Source organism: Pseudophryne corroboree, chromosome 5 (assembly GCF_028390025.1).
Source record: "Pseudophryne corroboree isolate aPseCor3 chromosome 5, aPseCor3.hap2, whole genome shotgun sequence".
NCBI lineage: Eukaryota > Metazoa > Chordata > Amphibia > Anura > Myobatrachidae > Pseudophryne > Pseudophryne corroboree.
In genome coordinates, this window is record NC_086448.1 from 363,144,223 (window position 1) to 363,160,666 (window position 16,444).

The 16,444-nt window shown below is 45.6% G+C and overlaps 1 protein-coding gene across 1 annotated transcript in view; it reads right to left on the minus strand.

Moving 5' to 3' along the window:
• The window catches only part of LOC134929602 (sodium-dependent neutral amino acid transporter B(0)AT3-like), a 484,872-nt gene that overhangs the window by 298,386 nt on the left and 170,042 nt on the right, over positions 1–16,444 (minus strand). Inside the window, exons 4-5 of the mRNA XM_063925189.1 lie at positions 12,937–13,118; positions 1,283–1,393 (exon numbers count right to left, since the gene is read on the minus strand). Coding sequence (XP_063781259.1) covers positions 1,283–1,393; positions 12,937–13,118 — 293 coding nt within the window. The remainder of the gene's footprint in view (positions 1–1,282; positions 1,394–12,936; positions 13,119–16,444) is intronic.

The window sequence follows — 16,444 nt, forward strand, 5'->3', positions numbered from 1 at the left end:
TTTGAATTGATCAAATAAGAAAATATTGAATTTATTTACTTGCATTGCTAATAAGCATTCCATTCTTAAAAAAAAGAAATAGGAACAAATAGGAATATTAAATGTTTGGTTCTGGAAGAGACTTATTTTTTGGTTGCACAGTTATGCTTGTGGTTAGTAGCCATCTCGTGCAGCACATGGTCTGGTGTTTTACTTTAGTATCATGCTCACTGCTTGAGCCAGAACAAGGAGAATTTTTCATTGTGTTCGTGGCAGCTGTTACCATAAAGGAAATTACCAAATTACAGTAGGAACAGAGACTGTAAAATAGCAGTGACAGTTGACAACACAGTCAGTCAGTTGAGCTCACTTTGGGGAAGAAATATCAAACCTTGATGATAGATAAAGTACCAAAAAATCAGCTTCTAACTGGCTTTTTTTTTACAAAAGTAGCCTGTAAAATGGCAACTAGAAACTGATTGGTTGGTACTTTATCTCTCTCCATTTTATCTGTCTCCAAGGTTTCATACATCTCACATTGGTCAGGATGCATTAATAGCAAAATGCTGTCAAAACTTAAAGTATGCCATTTTGCAGAAGACTTACGATATGTTTAACTATGCATCAGCCTGTAAAACATGCAAATTAGCACCTGGACAAACCAAATACTATTTTTTGTCCTTAACACACAATGTCAGCTTTTGAGTTAAGCCCCTTTCCATCTCTAATCTATCTGCATATTTTAGTCTACGCCTTCTTCATGGATTTACTCTTAACACTAAAGACCCTCATAATAAGGATTCCTTATTGATGCAGTTTAGGGCAATAAGGATCCCTTATTTGCCAGGATGCATCATTTCTGAGTCACTGTGACAAGGGTTCATATAGGAGCCCCTCCCAATATCAGGGGAAAGTAATGTGATCACATTGTAATCACATTAATTCCTGCTTTACCCTCTTATTCCCTTCAGCTTTGCCCCCTCTCATGAAGAATCTAATAAAGGCTAACGCCATCTTCGCATTCCGCAGCGTGGTAAATATGGTGGCATGGCATCACCCATGGAAACCTGTGGGGACTGCAGCTGTGGTCAGAAATTGAGCAAGCACAACAAATATCCAATTTCTGCTGTGGTCCCTCCTTGTTACATCTTGGGGACATGCTGCACATATAATTTAATAAATATACCCCTAAATGTGGTCCTTCCTATCCTGAAATAAATCAATTGAATTAAATGCTTAACAAGTGAAAAAAGAAACAAATATACAGTATTGCTTTAAAAATGTTTACAAATTAGAAACTTACATCTGGAGTAAATAGATATAGCAGTCCATCAATGGCACCAGGCAATGTGAACCCATGAATGAGGAATATAGATAGAATAATGTAAGGAAAAGTAGCAGTAATGTAAACTACCTATAAAATAAAAATATATGTAAGAAATGGTAAAATAGAAAAAAGATTGATGTGCAGTATTTCTGCACGCAGCCTAGCAATAACCCGCCCGCTATACTTACAGTTGGGATTTTACCATGTAAAATACAAATAAATACATGCCCAAATACAGAATAAAAGTACTAATTAAGTTCAAATAAAAACAAACATCTGCTGTCTTTTAAAATGAAATTATCTTCTTTTTTACTAATTATACAAATACTGTAGAGTACAGCAGCCACACTAATAATTAATATAATATGGGCTGCATTCAATTCCTGAGGTAAGTGGTTATGTTGTGCTCATCCAAGTATTACAGTACAGATGCTGGTGGTTGCTAAATGTGGCTACTAAGTTTTCTCACAGCCTGCAATCAGGTCCGAACTGCACATGCGTATGCACCGCAATGCGCAGGCATGATGGACCGCAACAACGGGGATCAATGCATAGCGACGGGATGGAGCAAAAAAAGCGATTGCACGAGTGATCACAAGGTGACTGACAAGAAGAGGTCATTTGTGGGTGGCAACTGACTGTTTTCAGGGAGTGTCTGGAAAAACGCAGGCCTGTACAAGCGTTGGAGGCGAGGGTGTCTGACGTCAATTCCGGTCCTGGACAGGCTGAAGTGATTGCAGTGGCTAAGTAAGTCCTGGGCTGCGCAGAGACTAGACAAAATCAGTTTGTGCAGCTCTGCTACACATGCGTTCACACACTTGCACAGCTAAAATACATTCCCCCAGTGGGTGGCGGCTATCTGATCACAGGGCTACAAAAATTGCTGCCCAGAGATCAGGTCTGAATTACCCCCATGGTTATCACACTGGCATATCACATATCACATCCATAGCTGCTAACAGAATGGTACAGTAAGAGTGATCAAGACATTCTCAGCCAATAAATAGTGGGTTCTAATTGTCATCATCAGCAGTGCATATTTGCACCAGAGATCAAGCACCTGCAAAAGATGTGCGCCTGTGTTCTCCATCTTGAAGTGTAAGGAGGAAGCTAAGGGGGTAATTCAGATCTGATTGCTGCTGTGCGTTTTCGCACAGTGGACGATCAGATCATAACAACGCATGCGTATGCACCGCAATCTGCACGCACGTCGGACAACAACTGGCATCGGCAGTTAGCGATGAGATGGTGCGAAAAATCCAGTCGCATGGGCGTTCACAAGGTGATTGACAGAAAGAGGCCATTTGTGGGTGGCAACTAAGCGTTTACTGGGAGTGTCCAGAAAAATGCAGGCGTTCCCAAGCATTTTCAGGGACGGTGTCTGACGTCAGCTCCGGCCCGATCAGCCCGTCCTCAGGAGGAGTTAAACTAGGCATACACTATAGAATTATCTGTCAGATAATCTGTGGTTGGGATGAAAATCTGGTAATGGATGAGAACAACTGACTATCGACCATTTGCTGCCAAGCACTGGAAAATGGACAAAACCTGTCCGTGATTTAACCAATTTGTATAAAGTAGTTTTTGTCCATTTTCCAGTGTTTGGTAGCAAATGGTCGGTTGTCAGTTGCTCTCATCCATTACCAGGTTTTCAATCCAACCACAGATTATCTGCCAGATAATTGTATAGTGTATGCCCAGTTTAAGTCCTGGTTTGCGCACAGACTGCACAAAATGGATTTTTGCAGCTCAGCTACACATGCAATCGCACACTTCCATGGCAAAAATACACTCCCCCTGTAGGCGGCGACTATCTGATCACAGGACAACAAAAAACGCAGCCCACGATGAGATCTGAATTAGGCCCTAAATCTGATCATGGATGGAAGCATAAGACTTTAGTGTGCAATGTGCATACACCATCTCTACATGAGTTCTTCAGTCTGTTCTAGCTTTGATTAAAAAAAGTTCCCACCAAAACATGTTAAATCTATAGTACAGTATGTGCTTGTTTAAAATGTTTCAATCTATTTATAGCCACAGAGGTGGACAGGAGATTAAAATAATGATGATGATGATGATGATGATGATGATGATGATGATGATAATTATTATTATTATATAGCTTGTGGCTTTTTAATACCCCTTTTCCACTGTGTAGCATGGGTCGCAGCCGTGTCGCCTGACATGGCTGCGACCTGTGCTACAGCCCCCTTTCACACAGAGCTCACAACCCGGTATATTGCCGGGTTGGTGACGCTGCTAGTGACGCGGCAGGGGCGGCGCTGGGAGATCACTGATCTCCCAGTGCCGCCCTCTCATACACTGTGAACGGGAGCCGTGTCACCTCGACACGGCTCCCGTTCACACTAGACAGCTTACCGAGTTGAACATGTGTTCAACCCGGCAAGCTACCCGGGTAGGATTCCCAGATCACTTGATCCGGGAATTTGCAGGGGGACACTTTTCCACTAGGGAAAAACAAGGGTAAATGCGCGCCCCCGCGCATTTACCCGTGTTTTAAGGAGCTAATGGAAAAGGGGTATACCTCTCCTGCAGCTATATGTAGTCAATTTAAAAAAGTACTGCCAGTTATACAGGGTTTGGCACAGATTGTTGAAATAAGGACTTATAAATTGATTGAGCAACTTCCATTCCATACAATGAAAAAAGCACATTTAAAACTGTTGTCCTCTAGGGGATAATCGCCAACAACACCCAACTCTCCACCATAAAGGAGTTCCCCCACTTGTCATCTTCAGCCAAAAGCTGCTGCAACTTGAACAGTAGCTCGGAAGAAAACGACGATTTCCTGTGGACAGTAAATCTACCTCTAACTTTCCTCTAGTCTTCAAATAAATAAAAGCATTTATAGAAACCTATAGGAACATTGGGGCTGAATGTATATCTTTTTCATTGAGTTTGCACCACTTACAGTCATGTCTTTAACATCAGCCCACAAGTAGCATAAACCACTTTTTTAATAGGTGTTAGTTGTACATCCTACGTGTAGTGGGTACCAGGCCCAGATTAACAATGGGGAGAATGGGACTGCAGCCCAGGGCCTCTGCATAGAAATAGGCCCATAATCTTGACAGCATGATGATCAGTCACCCAGATGGCCACACAGTCAACCATAAATCAAGTATGCAAATTGTGTTTCGATTTCTCTATCAAAATTATGCAATTTTTCTTCTTTTAAATATTTTGCGAGAAAATAAGAATTTACTTACCGATAATTCTATTTCTCATAGTCCGTAGTGGATGCTGGGGACTCCGTAAGGACCATGGGGAATAGCGGCTCCGCAGGAGACTGGGCACAAAGTAAAAAGCTTTAGGACTACCTGGTGTGTACTGGCTCCTCCCCCTATGACCCTCCTCCAAGCCTCAGTTAGGATACTGTGCCCGGACGAGCGTACACAATAAGGAAGGATTTTGAATCCCGGGTAAGACTCAAACCAGCCACACCAATCACACCGTACAACTTGTGATCTGAACCCAGTTAACAGCATGATAACAAAGGAGCCTCTGAAAAGATGGCTCACAACAATAATAACCCGATTTCTGTAACAATAACTATGTACAAGTATTGCAGACAATCCGCACTTGGGATGGGCGCCCAGCATCCACTACGGACTATGAGAAATAGAATTATCGGTAAGTAAATTCTTATTTTCTCTAACGTCCTAAGTGGATGCTGGGGACTCCGTAAGGACCATGGGGATTATACCAAAGCTCCCAAACGGGCGGGAGAGTGCGGATGACTCTGCAGCACCGAATGAGAGAACTCCAGGTCCTCCTCAGCCAGGGTATCAAATTTGTAGAATTTAGCAAACGTGTTTGCCCCTGACCAAGTAGCTGCTCGGCAAAGTTGTAAAGCCGAGACCCCTCGGGCAGCCGCCCAAGATGAGCCCACTTTCCGTGTGGAATGGGCTTTTACAGATTTTGGCTGTGGCAGGCCTGCCACAGAATGTGCAAGCTGAATTGTACTACAAATCCAACGAGCAATCGTCTGCTTAGAAGCAGGAGCACCCAGCTTGTTGGGTGCATACAGGATAAACAGCGAGTCAGATTTTCTGACTCCAGCCGTCCTGGAAACATATATTTTCAGGGCCCTGACTACGTCTAGCAACTTGGAATCCTCCAAGTCCCTAGTAGCCGCAGGCACCACAATAGGCTGGTTCAGGTGAAACGCTGAAACCACCTTAGGGAGAAATTGAGGACGAGTCCTCAATTCTGCCCTATCCGTATGAAAAATTAGGTAAGGGCTTTTATAGGATAAAGCCGCCAATTCTGAGACACGCCTGGCTGAAGCCAGGGCTAACAGCATTACCACTTTCCATGTGAGATATTTTAAGTCCACAGTGGTGAGTGGTTCAAACCAATGTGATTTTAGGAATCCCAAAACTACATTGAGATCCCAAGGTGCCACTGGAGGCACAAAAGGAGGCTGTATATGCAGTACTCCCTTGACAAACATCTGAACTTCAGGAACAGAAGCCAGTTCTTTTTGGAAGAATATTGACAGGGCCGAAATTTGAACCTTAATGGACCCTAATTTGAGGCCCATAGACAGTCCTGTTTGCAGGAAATGCAGGAAACGACCCAGTTGAAATTCCTCTGTAGGGGCCTTCCTGGCCTCGCACCACGCAACATATTTACGCCAAATACGGTGATAATGTTGTATGGTTACATCCTTCCTGGCTTTGATCAGGGTAGGGATGACTTCATCCGGAATGCCTTTTTCCTTCAGGATCCGGCGTTCAACCGCCATGCCGTCAAACGCAGCCGCGGTAAGTCTTGGAACAGACATGGTCCCTGCTGGAGCAGGTCCTTTCTTAGAGGTAGAGGCCACGGGTCTTCCGTGAGCATCTCTTGAATTTCCGGGTACCAAGTCCTTCTTGGCCAATCCGGAGCCACGAGTATAGTCTTTACTCCTCTCCTTCTTATGATTCTCAGTACTTTTGGTATGAGAGGAAGAGGAGGGAACACATACACTGACTGGTACACCCACGGTGTTACCAGAGCGTCCACAGCTATTGCCTGAGGGTACCTTGACCTGGCGCAATATCTGTCCAGTTTTTTGTTGAGGCGGGACGCCATCATGTCCACCTTTGGTTTTTCCCAACGGTTCACAATCATGTGGAAGACTTCTGGGTGAAGTCCCCACTCCCCCGGGTGGAGATCGTGTCTGCTGAGGAAGTCTGCTTCCCAGTTGTCCACTCCCGGAATGAACACTGCTGACAGTGCTATCACATGATTTTCCGCCCAGCGAAGAATCCTTGCAACTTCCGTCATTGCCCTCCTGCTTCTTGTGCCGCCCTGTCTGTTTACATGGGCGACTGCCGTGATGTTGTCCGACTGGATCAACACCGACTGACCCTGAAGCAGAGGCCTTGCCTGACTTAGGGCATTGTAAATGGCCCTTAGTTCCAGGATATTTATGTGAAGTGACGTTTCCATGCTTGACCACAAGCCCTGGAAATTTCTTCCCTGTGTGACTGCTCCCCAGCCTCTCAGGCTGGCATCTGTGGTCACCAGGACCCAATCCTGAATGCCGAATCTGCGGCCCTCTAGGAGATGAGCACTCTGTAAACACCACAGGAGAGACACCCTTGTCCTTGGAGACAGGGTTATCCGCTGATGCATTTGAAGATGCGATCCGGACCATTTGTCCAGCAGATCCCACTGAAAAGTTCTTGCGTGGAATCTGCCGAATGGAATCGCTTCGTAAGAAGCCACCATCTTTCCCAGGACCTTTGTGCATTGATGCACTGACACCTGGCCTGGTCTTAGGAGGTTCCTGACTAGGTCGGATAACTCCCTGGCTTTCTCCTCCGGGAGAAACACTTTTTTCTGTACTGTGTCCAGAATCATCCCTAGGAACAGTAGACGTGTCGTCGGAATCAGCTGCGATTTTGGAATATTTAGAATCCAACCGTGCTGTCGTAGTACTATTTGAGATAGTGCTACTCCGACCTCTAACTGTTCTCTGGACCTTGCCCTTATCAGGAGATCGTCCAAGTAAGGGATAATTAAGACGCCTTTTCTTCGAAGAAGAATCATCATTTCGGCCATTACCTTGGTAAAGACCCGGGGTGCCGTGGACAATCCAAACGGCAGCGTCTGAAACTGATAATGACAGTTCTGTACCACAAACCTGAGGTACCCTTGGTGAGAAGGGCAAATTGGGACATGGAGGTAAGCATCCTTGATGTCCAGAGACACCATATAGTCCCCTTCTTCCAGGTTCGCTATCACTGCTCTGAGTGACTCCATCTTGAACTTGAACCTTCTTATGTAAGTGTTCAAGGATTTCAGATTTAAAATGGGTCTCACCGAGCCGTCCGGCTTCGGTACCACAAACAGCGTGGAATAATTCCCCTTTCCCTGTTGTAGGAGGGGTACCTTGATTATCACCTGCCGGGAATACAGCTTGTGAATGGCTTCCAATATCGCCTCCCGGTCGGGGGGAGACGTTGGTAAAGCAGACTTCAGGAACCGGCGAGGGGGAGACGTCTCGAATTCCAATTTGTACCCCTGAGATACTACCTGCAGGATCCAGGGGTCCACTTGCGAGTGAGCCCACTGCGCGCTGAAATTCTTGAGACGGGCCCCCACCGTGCCTGAGTCCGCTTGTAAGGCCCCAGCGTCATGCTGAGGACTTGGCAGAAGCGGGGGAGGGCTTCTGTTCGTGGGAAGAGGCTGTCTGCTGCAGTCTTTTTCCCCTTCCTCTGCCCCGGGGCAGATATGAGTGGCCTTTTGCCCGCTTGCCCTTATGGGGACGAAAGGACTGAGCCTGAAAAGACGGTATCTTTTTCTGCTGCGAGGTGACTTGGGGTAGAAAGGTGGATTTCCCGGCCGTTGCCGTGGTCACCAAGTCCGATAGACCGACCCCAAATAACTCCTCCCCTTTATGCGGCAATACTTCCATATGCCGTTTGGAATCCGCATCCCCTGACCACTGTCGCGTCCATAATCCTCTTCTGGCAGAAATGGACATCGCACTTACTCTTGATGCCAGAGTGCAAATATCCCTCTGTGCATCTCGCATATATAGAAACGCATCTTTTAAACGCTCTATAGTCAATAATATATTGTCCCTGTCCAGGGTATCAATATTTTCAGTCAGGGAATCCGACCAAGCCACCCCAGCACTGCACATCCAGGCTGAGGCGATTGCTGGTCGCAGTATAATACCAGTATGTGTGTATATACTTTTTAGGACATTTTCCAGCTTCCTATCAGCTGGTTCCTTGAGGGCGGCCGTATCAGGAGACGGTAACGCCACTTGTTTTGATAAGCGTGTGAGCGCCTTATCCACCCTAGGGGGTGTTTCCCAGCGCGCCCTAACCTCTGGCGGGAAAGGGTATAATGACAATAATTTTTTAGAAATTAGCAGTTTTTTTTAACGGGGGAAACCCACGCTTCATCACACACCTCATTTAATTCATCTGATTCAGGAAAAACTACGGGTAGTTTTTTCACACCCCACATAATACCCTTTTTTGTGGTACTTGTAGTATCAGAAATGTTCAAAACCTCCTTCATTGCCGTGATCATGTAACGTGTAGCCCTACTGGAAAATACGTTTGTTTCTTCACCGTCGACACTGGAGTCAGTGTCCGTGTCTGTGTCTGTATCGACCTGATGTAACGGGCGCTTTTGAGCCCCTGACGGTGTTTGAGACGCCTGTATTAACTGATTATCCGGCTGTCTCATGTCGTCAACAGACTTTTGTAAAGTGCTGACACTATCACGTAATTCTTTCCATAAGATCATCCAGTCAGGTGTCGACTCCCTAGAGGGTGACATCACTAACACAGGCAATTGCTCCGCCTCCACACCATTTTCCTCCTCATACATGTCGACACAACGTACCGACACACCGCACACACACAGGGAATGCTCTGATAGAGGACAGGACCCCACTAGCCCTTTGGGGAGACAGAGGGTGAGTTTGCCAGCACACACCAAAGCGCTATATATATATAGGGATAACCTTATATAAGTGTTTTTCCCTAATATAGTTGCTGTATATCTTTATATGCCAATTTTATGCCCCCCCTCTCTTGTTTTACCCTGTTTCTGTAGTGCAGGACTGCAGGGGAGAGTCAGGGAGCCTTCCTCCCACGGAGCTGTGAGGAAAAAATGGCGCCAGTGTGCTGAGGAGATAGGCTCCGCCCCCTTTTTGGCGGCCTTTCTCCCGCTTTTTTATTGTAATTTAGGCAGGGGTTAAATACATCCATATAGCCCAGGAGCTATATGTGATGTATTTTTAGCCAAAAAAAGGTATTTCTATTGCGTCTCAGGGCGCCCCCCCCCAGCGCCCTGCACCCTCAGTGACCGGAGTGTGAAGTGTGCTGAGAGCAATGGCGCACAGCTGCGGTGCTGTGCGCTACCTTAATGAAGACATGACGTCTTCTGCCGCCGATTTTCCGGACTCTTCAGTCTTCTGGCTCTGTAAGGGGGACGGCGGCGCGGCTCCGGGACCCATCCATGGCTGGGCCTGTGATCGTCCCTCTGGAGCTAATGTCCAGTAGCCTAAGAAGCCCAATCCACTCTGCACGCAGGTGAGTTCGCTTCTTCTCCTCTTAGTCCCTCGATGCAGCGAGCCTGTTGCCAGCAGGTCTCACTGAAAGTAAAAAACCTACTTTAAACTTTTTCTCTAAGCAGCTCAGGAGAGCCACCTAGATTGCACCCTTCTCGTTCGGGCACAAAATCTTAACTGAGGCTTGGAGGAGGGTCATAGGGGGAGGAGCCAGTGCACACCAGGTAGTCCTAAAGCTTTTTACTTTGTGCCCAGTCTCCTGCGGAGCCGCTATTCCCCATGGTCCTTACGGAGTCCCCAGCATCCACTTAGGACGTTAGAGAAATTGGGACTAATAGAATAAGGAGGTGTATATGGCACTGGCCACACCCACACAGCACTCCTCCCCTTCTCACAAAAGCCCTTGATCGTTTTCAATCCCAGTCCCATGCAGCCCTTAATCTAGCCCTGGAGGGTGTTGGGCAAATTTAAATGTATTTCATACTGCAAACTAAACAAGTATTACACTTACACTTAAATGTATCATCATTAATGAATACCATCATGAGGTCATACAAGCAGTTCATTGAAAATAATCAGGATGAATTCAATTTATTGAGGCGAGCCCCACCTTTCTGACTATTGTGCACAAGACTGCAGTCCCCCTGGTGGTTCCCTCCACTACCGGATTTGCCATGGAGCCCAGAGCATGTGCCGTGCTCGTCCCACCCACGTAACTCCTCTGGAGATGGGGGAGTGAGAATTGCAGGGGGTTAGATTGGGGAGTGCACTTGATCCGCAACAATGAAGTCACGGCCATAGAAGCGTAACGTGTATAAGGTGTAATGTGCATAAGGGGCTCTACCTGGCGTAATATGTAAAATAGGTGCACTACCTGGCGTAACGTCTATAAAAGGGTCTCTACTGTGGTGTAATTTGTGTAAGGGACTCTAACATGGCTGTGTATAATGGGTACTACTGTGTGGTGTAATGTGACTAACAGAAACTACTGTGCGGTATGATGTGAATTGGTACTATTCTGTGGCACCGCCCCTTCCCTGTGAAGCCAGGCCCCTATATTTTTGCCCACTGTCTCTATTTTGAACATGGGGGGAGGGAGCCAAAGGAAACTTTAGCCCCCTGGGCACCACAAAGTCTAGAACCGACCCTGCATCTATGTGAGCGAACCTCCAGTAAATGGTATTTATTAACTATGCTTAGCCAGGGCCGAAACTAGGGGGGGGCTAGGGGGGCAGGTGACCTGGGCGCCGGATTGGAGGGGGCGCCGAGACCCCCAAACACCGCCGCGGCACTTTTAAACCCCCTTCTCCCGAGTGCCCAGCTCAGGGGGCGGCGTTGCGCGGAATGACGCGATTGCGTCGTGACGTCACGGCGCAAACGCGTCATTCAACGAAACCCCGCCGGAGGAGGGAGAACTGAAGGGGGAGCCCGGAGCCGCGCAGACGAGGAGGGAGAGGCGGCTGAAGAGCGGCGAGAACCGCTTCAAATGTAAGTCAGCCCCTCTCCCTTCCTCTCTCTCTCTCTCTCTCCCTCCCTCTCCCCACCACCTGCCGTAATGTTTAAAATGGGGACCTGTGCCTGCGTACTGTGTAAAATGGGGACCTGTGCCTGCGTACTGTGTAAAATGGGGACCTGTGCCAGCGTACTGTGTAAAATGGGGACCTGTGCCAGCGTACTGTGTAAAATGGGGACCTGTGCCAGCATACTGTGTAAAATGGGGACCTGTGCCAGCGTACTGTGTAAAATGGGGACCTGTGCCAGCGTACTGTGTAAAATGGGGACCTGTGCCAGCGTACTGTGTAAAATGGGGACCTGTGCCTGCGTACTGTGTAAAATGGGGACCTGTGCCAGCGTAATGTGTAAAATGGGGACCTGTGCCAGCATACTGTGTAAAATGGGGACCTGTGCCTGCGTACTGTGTAAAATGGGGACCTGTGCCAGCGTACTGTGTAAAATGGGGACCTGTGCCAGCGTACTGTGTAAAATGGGGACCTGTGCCAGCGTACTGTGTAAAATGGGGACCTGTGCCTGCGTACTGTGTAAAATGGGGACCTGTGCCAGCGTAATGTGTAAAATGGGGACCTGTGCCAGCGTACTGTTTAAAATGGGGACCTGTGCCAGCGTACTGTTTAAAATGGGGACCTGTGCCAGCGTACTGTGTAAAATGGGGACCTGTGCCAGCGTACTGTGTAAAATGGGGACCTGTGCCAGCGTACTGTGTAAAATGGGGACCTGTGCCAGCGTACTGTGTAAAATGGGGACCTGTGCCTGCGTACTGTGTAAAATGGGGACCTGTGCCAGCGTACTGTGTAAAATGGGGACCTGTGCCAGCGTACTGTGTAAAATGGGGACCTGTGCCTGCGTACTGTGCCAGCGTACTGTGTAAAATGGGGACCTGTGCCTGCGTACTGTGTAAAATGGGGACCTGTGCCAGCGTAATGTGTAAAATGGGGACCTGTGCCAGCGTACTGTGTAAAATGGGGACCTGTGCCAGCGTACTGTGTAAAATGGGGACCTGTGCCAGCGTACTGTGTAAAATGGGGACACTTGCCAGCGTACTGTGTAAAATGGGGACCTGTGCCTGCGTACTGCGTAAAATGGGGACCTGTGCCTGCCGCAATGTGTAAAATGGGGACACTTGCCAGCGTACTGTGTAAAATGGGGACACGTGCCTGTCGCAATGTGTAAAATGGGGACACTTTTTCCTGCCGCAATGTGTAAAATGGGGACACTTTTTCCTGCCGCAATGTGTAAAATGGGGACACTTTTTCCTGGATATGAAATTTATGTTAGAAAAGGCAGTTTTTCAGGTTAAAAAGTTCTGAAAGAGAGATATATATATATATATATATATATATATATAATATTTTTATTCATTTATTTATTTATTTTTTATTTTATTATTTTTATTCATTTATTGTAAAATATTTTTTTTTTTTTTTGCGGGGGGGGGGGGGGGGGGGGGGTGTCAAATGACTACCTTGCCCCGTGTGACAGAAATCCTAGTTTCGGCCCTGGCTTAGCTATAATATAAAACAACAATCACCTCTGTATGAGATGTCTTTCATGTTTAACGTACCTTTCCTGTAGATTGAATTCCTCTTATAGTGCACAGATATACAGCTCCCCAAGCTGCGACAAGGGACATCACCATCCACCACTGTAATCCTCCATTCTCATTTATGCTTGACGTTGTATTCAATGTTTTTCTGTACCAGAAATAGCTAACAGTACTGCTTCTGCTACACTCTTCATTGTAACCTACAATAATGACAGTATTTTTTAAATAAGATGCAGCAACAGATGACTTTTAAATAATGAACTAATGCATAATATTTAGCTATTTCTCACCGCCATACTGTAGATTTTCCACAAACAGCTACAACAGAATTTACATGAAATAAATCTTGATGCTGCTTTTTGGTCAGTTAAAGACATACAGTATGTATATTTTATTTTAATAATTATAAACAGCAAATGATTATTAAAGTGAAAAATTTGAGAAAAGTGTTTGCAAAAGTAAACCTTTGTATTTTTTAAAATCTTAATTATTGCTGTACTTTTTATTCATCCAATCAGAATAGACTAGGTTAAATGAAAGCATTTTACAGATTTACTAAAGTTTAAAAAATTAAAACTGGTGGTGTTGCCTGTAGCAAAAATTAGATTCTAGCTATCATTTCTCTATTGCATTCTAGAAAATAATAGAATCTGATTGGTTGCTATAGGCAAAACCAACAATTGTCTGTTGTAAAAGCTTTGGTAAAACTACCCCAGGGAATTTAAACTGTAATGTCATCCCTAATAACGCTATATAATGGTGCTCTAGTATTGCAGATCACAGACATTAATGATCATTTTTAAACCGCAAAAGTGTATTCCTGCCCTGTATATATATATATATATATATATACTATCGGTGCTGCTTATGGATTTTCATGGTGTACACACCAGTTTATGTTCTTTAGAAATATCTTTGTAAAATGAGTCTAATCTACACCATAGTCCAGCCTACTAATACTTTGAATGCCATTTCTTTTACCCTGATTTCAACTTAAATAATTACCATTTTTGTATGTTTTCAACTTTGTTTTATATTGTGCTCAATGTTCATAGAAATGCACTTCTGTACCAAAGATAAACTGTAAGGCATCAGAAACAGAGCATTGTAAGCATGGGATGAGACCCAAAGCCCAGATATTGCAAAGTTAGAATGGACGCTTATGTATACAAAGCAATGAGGTGTAACTGTTCACCTTATTTTATCATGGCAACAGGACTATCTGTTTGTATGGGCTCCATGGGAAGTTGCCCAAGGGCCCCAGAAGTATAAGGGTCCTTAGCTGATAGCTGAGGGTCCCCTTCTTCTAGTGGTACCAGATTTTTGTAAATCATCCATGGGGAACCAGAGATATCCGACTTCAAAGCAGTTGTCCCCATCTGAGCCTGTTAATTGCTCTTCCCAGCCAGATATCTCAGGATATGTCTGACTTAAGTTTTTCTGAGGGAATACTCCAAAAGCTGGGACTCTCCCCTTTCAGTGGAAAATGGAAGTTTGTCTCTAGTATGCCCAGAACCAGAGATACAGTATCAGCCTTCCAGTAGCTGGTCGCTGCTCCAGCTCCACATGCCTGGTATGCAGTTTTATATTTTCATTGGTGGATTGCTCTGGCTCCTGATCTCTGATCCCCAAATACCTCCAGAAAGGTGGAACTCTCTAGTTTTTGATTCCTACCACCCTGGTAGTCATTTACCAGGTCCCCATCATTCAGCCCAATGCCCCCTCCTACAGTTTAGTGTTCTCCCTCCCACCCCATCTCCCATCATTTGAGCAGTAAAGGAGTAATTAGCTGGAAATACTACTCTAAGTACTATATGCTGAGTGGAAGATAGAACACCCCTTACCACCCACAGGACATCAAAGCAATTACTGATAGCACCCCCTAACCCTACCACTGGAGGATGGGTAGGGCCCCCAGTGCATTGCTTTGCCCAGGGGCCTATACTGCTGTTAAGATGGACCTGCATGACAATGCCTACTGGCACACAGCTCTGCTTATAGCCCCCACTTGGTGTTACCATGCTCACCCCTACTACTGGGGTTTGGTTGTTGTCTTGTCTGACCTGGGAATGAAACATCCCTGAAAATTGTCTTTATATATCCTTTTATCATAATATTATAATCTGTTTGAAACATGTATAATATAATCTAGGGGATGTTAGTAGAATAACAGCCCAGTGTAAAATCATGTTGCCTATGGGGTTTTATTGGAAAAAAGGGGTGTGGCAAAATCACACAAAAAAAGTCTGGAAACAGCTTCAAGAGTTGCAGTTGGACCTAGTCTATAAAGGGGTACAGGTTTTTCCACCTTCAGGAGAGTCATCTTAGAGATGGAGAACGTGGTGGTAGCTCCTATGCAATCTCTCCATTCCCTTCCCCCTACAGGCAGGGGTCAAGGGTGGGATCATGAAAAAAAAGACCTAGAGAGAGGTTTGGAAAGAAACTTGGAGAAAGAGCTGGGCAAGTAGAGAATATGCAGCCAGAAGTATCCAGTGTAAGCAGCCCAGGGAGATCTCCACCATATAACTCCCAGAAGAAAGGTAAAAGCTGCAGAAGTATTGCTGAAAGCGGGGAAGAGGAGTTTCCTTGAACCTTACTGTTATAGGGGCAAGAGGAGTACCCTATATATAAAATCCCCAGCAGCCATTAGAAGGGGTAACTGATGAGGCAGTGTGGCTATAAATGAGTACACTGCTGGGAGTGTCTGTAAATGTAGAAGTCTCTATACTGCCGTCCCATGCATAGGAAAAAGAGAGCACACAGAGGCAGATACTGTATGGTATGTTTGTGACTATCTGTATATTTCTGGCCCTTAGGGAGCAGAGAAAAGTAGACTGTATTAGTACATATGGGAGGAATAATGCACTTGTGTAGGGGTTTGTCCGCCATTAAAACTGCAATGTGAAATGTGCTGGAGAACTATAGACACCAGTCGACGAAGGGCCAGATGGACCTGTATATGTAAAGTGCTTTTGTAACTGTGCTTTAAGACTATGATTTAGCAGAATGTACCCATATAAGTAAGACTGTCTATGCCATCTGACATGCCAAGTGTCTAAGCTGGAGCAAGAGGAGAAGCCTGCTGCAATGATATTCATGTGCTGGAGGAGAGAAACAAAGGAGTATATTTTCATTAGCGAAAGTCTGGCGCCCAAATATTTTCAGCAAGAACTATTGCTGCATAATCTATATTGTGTCTATATGTATGAAGCCTGCATGGGCAGGGACACCCTCCTCAATTATTGGCCACATCCTGGAGAGATAGCCTGTGGCAAAATGCACGCACCATACCCCACACTGATGTGGGGTTACACATGAAATCACAGTGTTGCTCTGCCCAGAAAAATGAGGTGCACATCCTATATTTAAGTGAAAACATTCAACTCATTTTCTCTGCCTATGCAAATATGTGCTCATCCACAAAATAGCCTTCATTACTGATATCTTGCAAATCATGACTCCAAGGACCAATACAACAGTTTATGGTTCTGTTGCTGGAGCTTCTATCTGTGATTGGCAGCTGCAG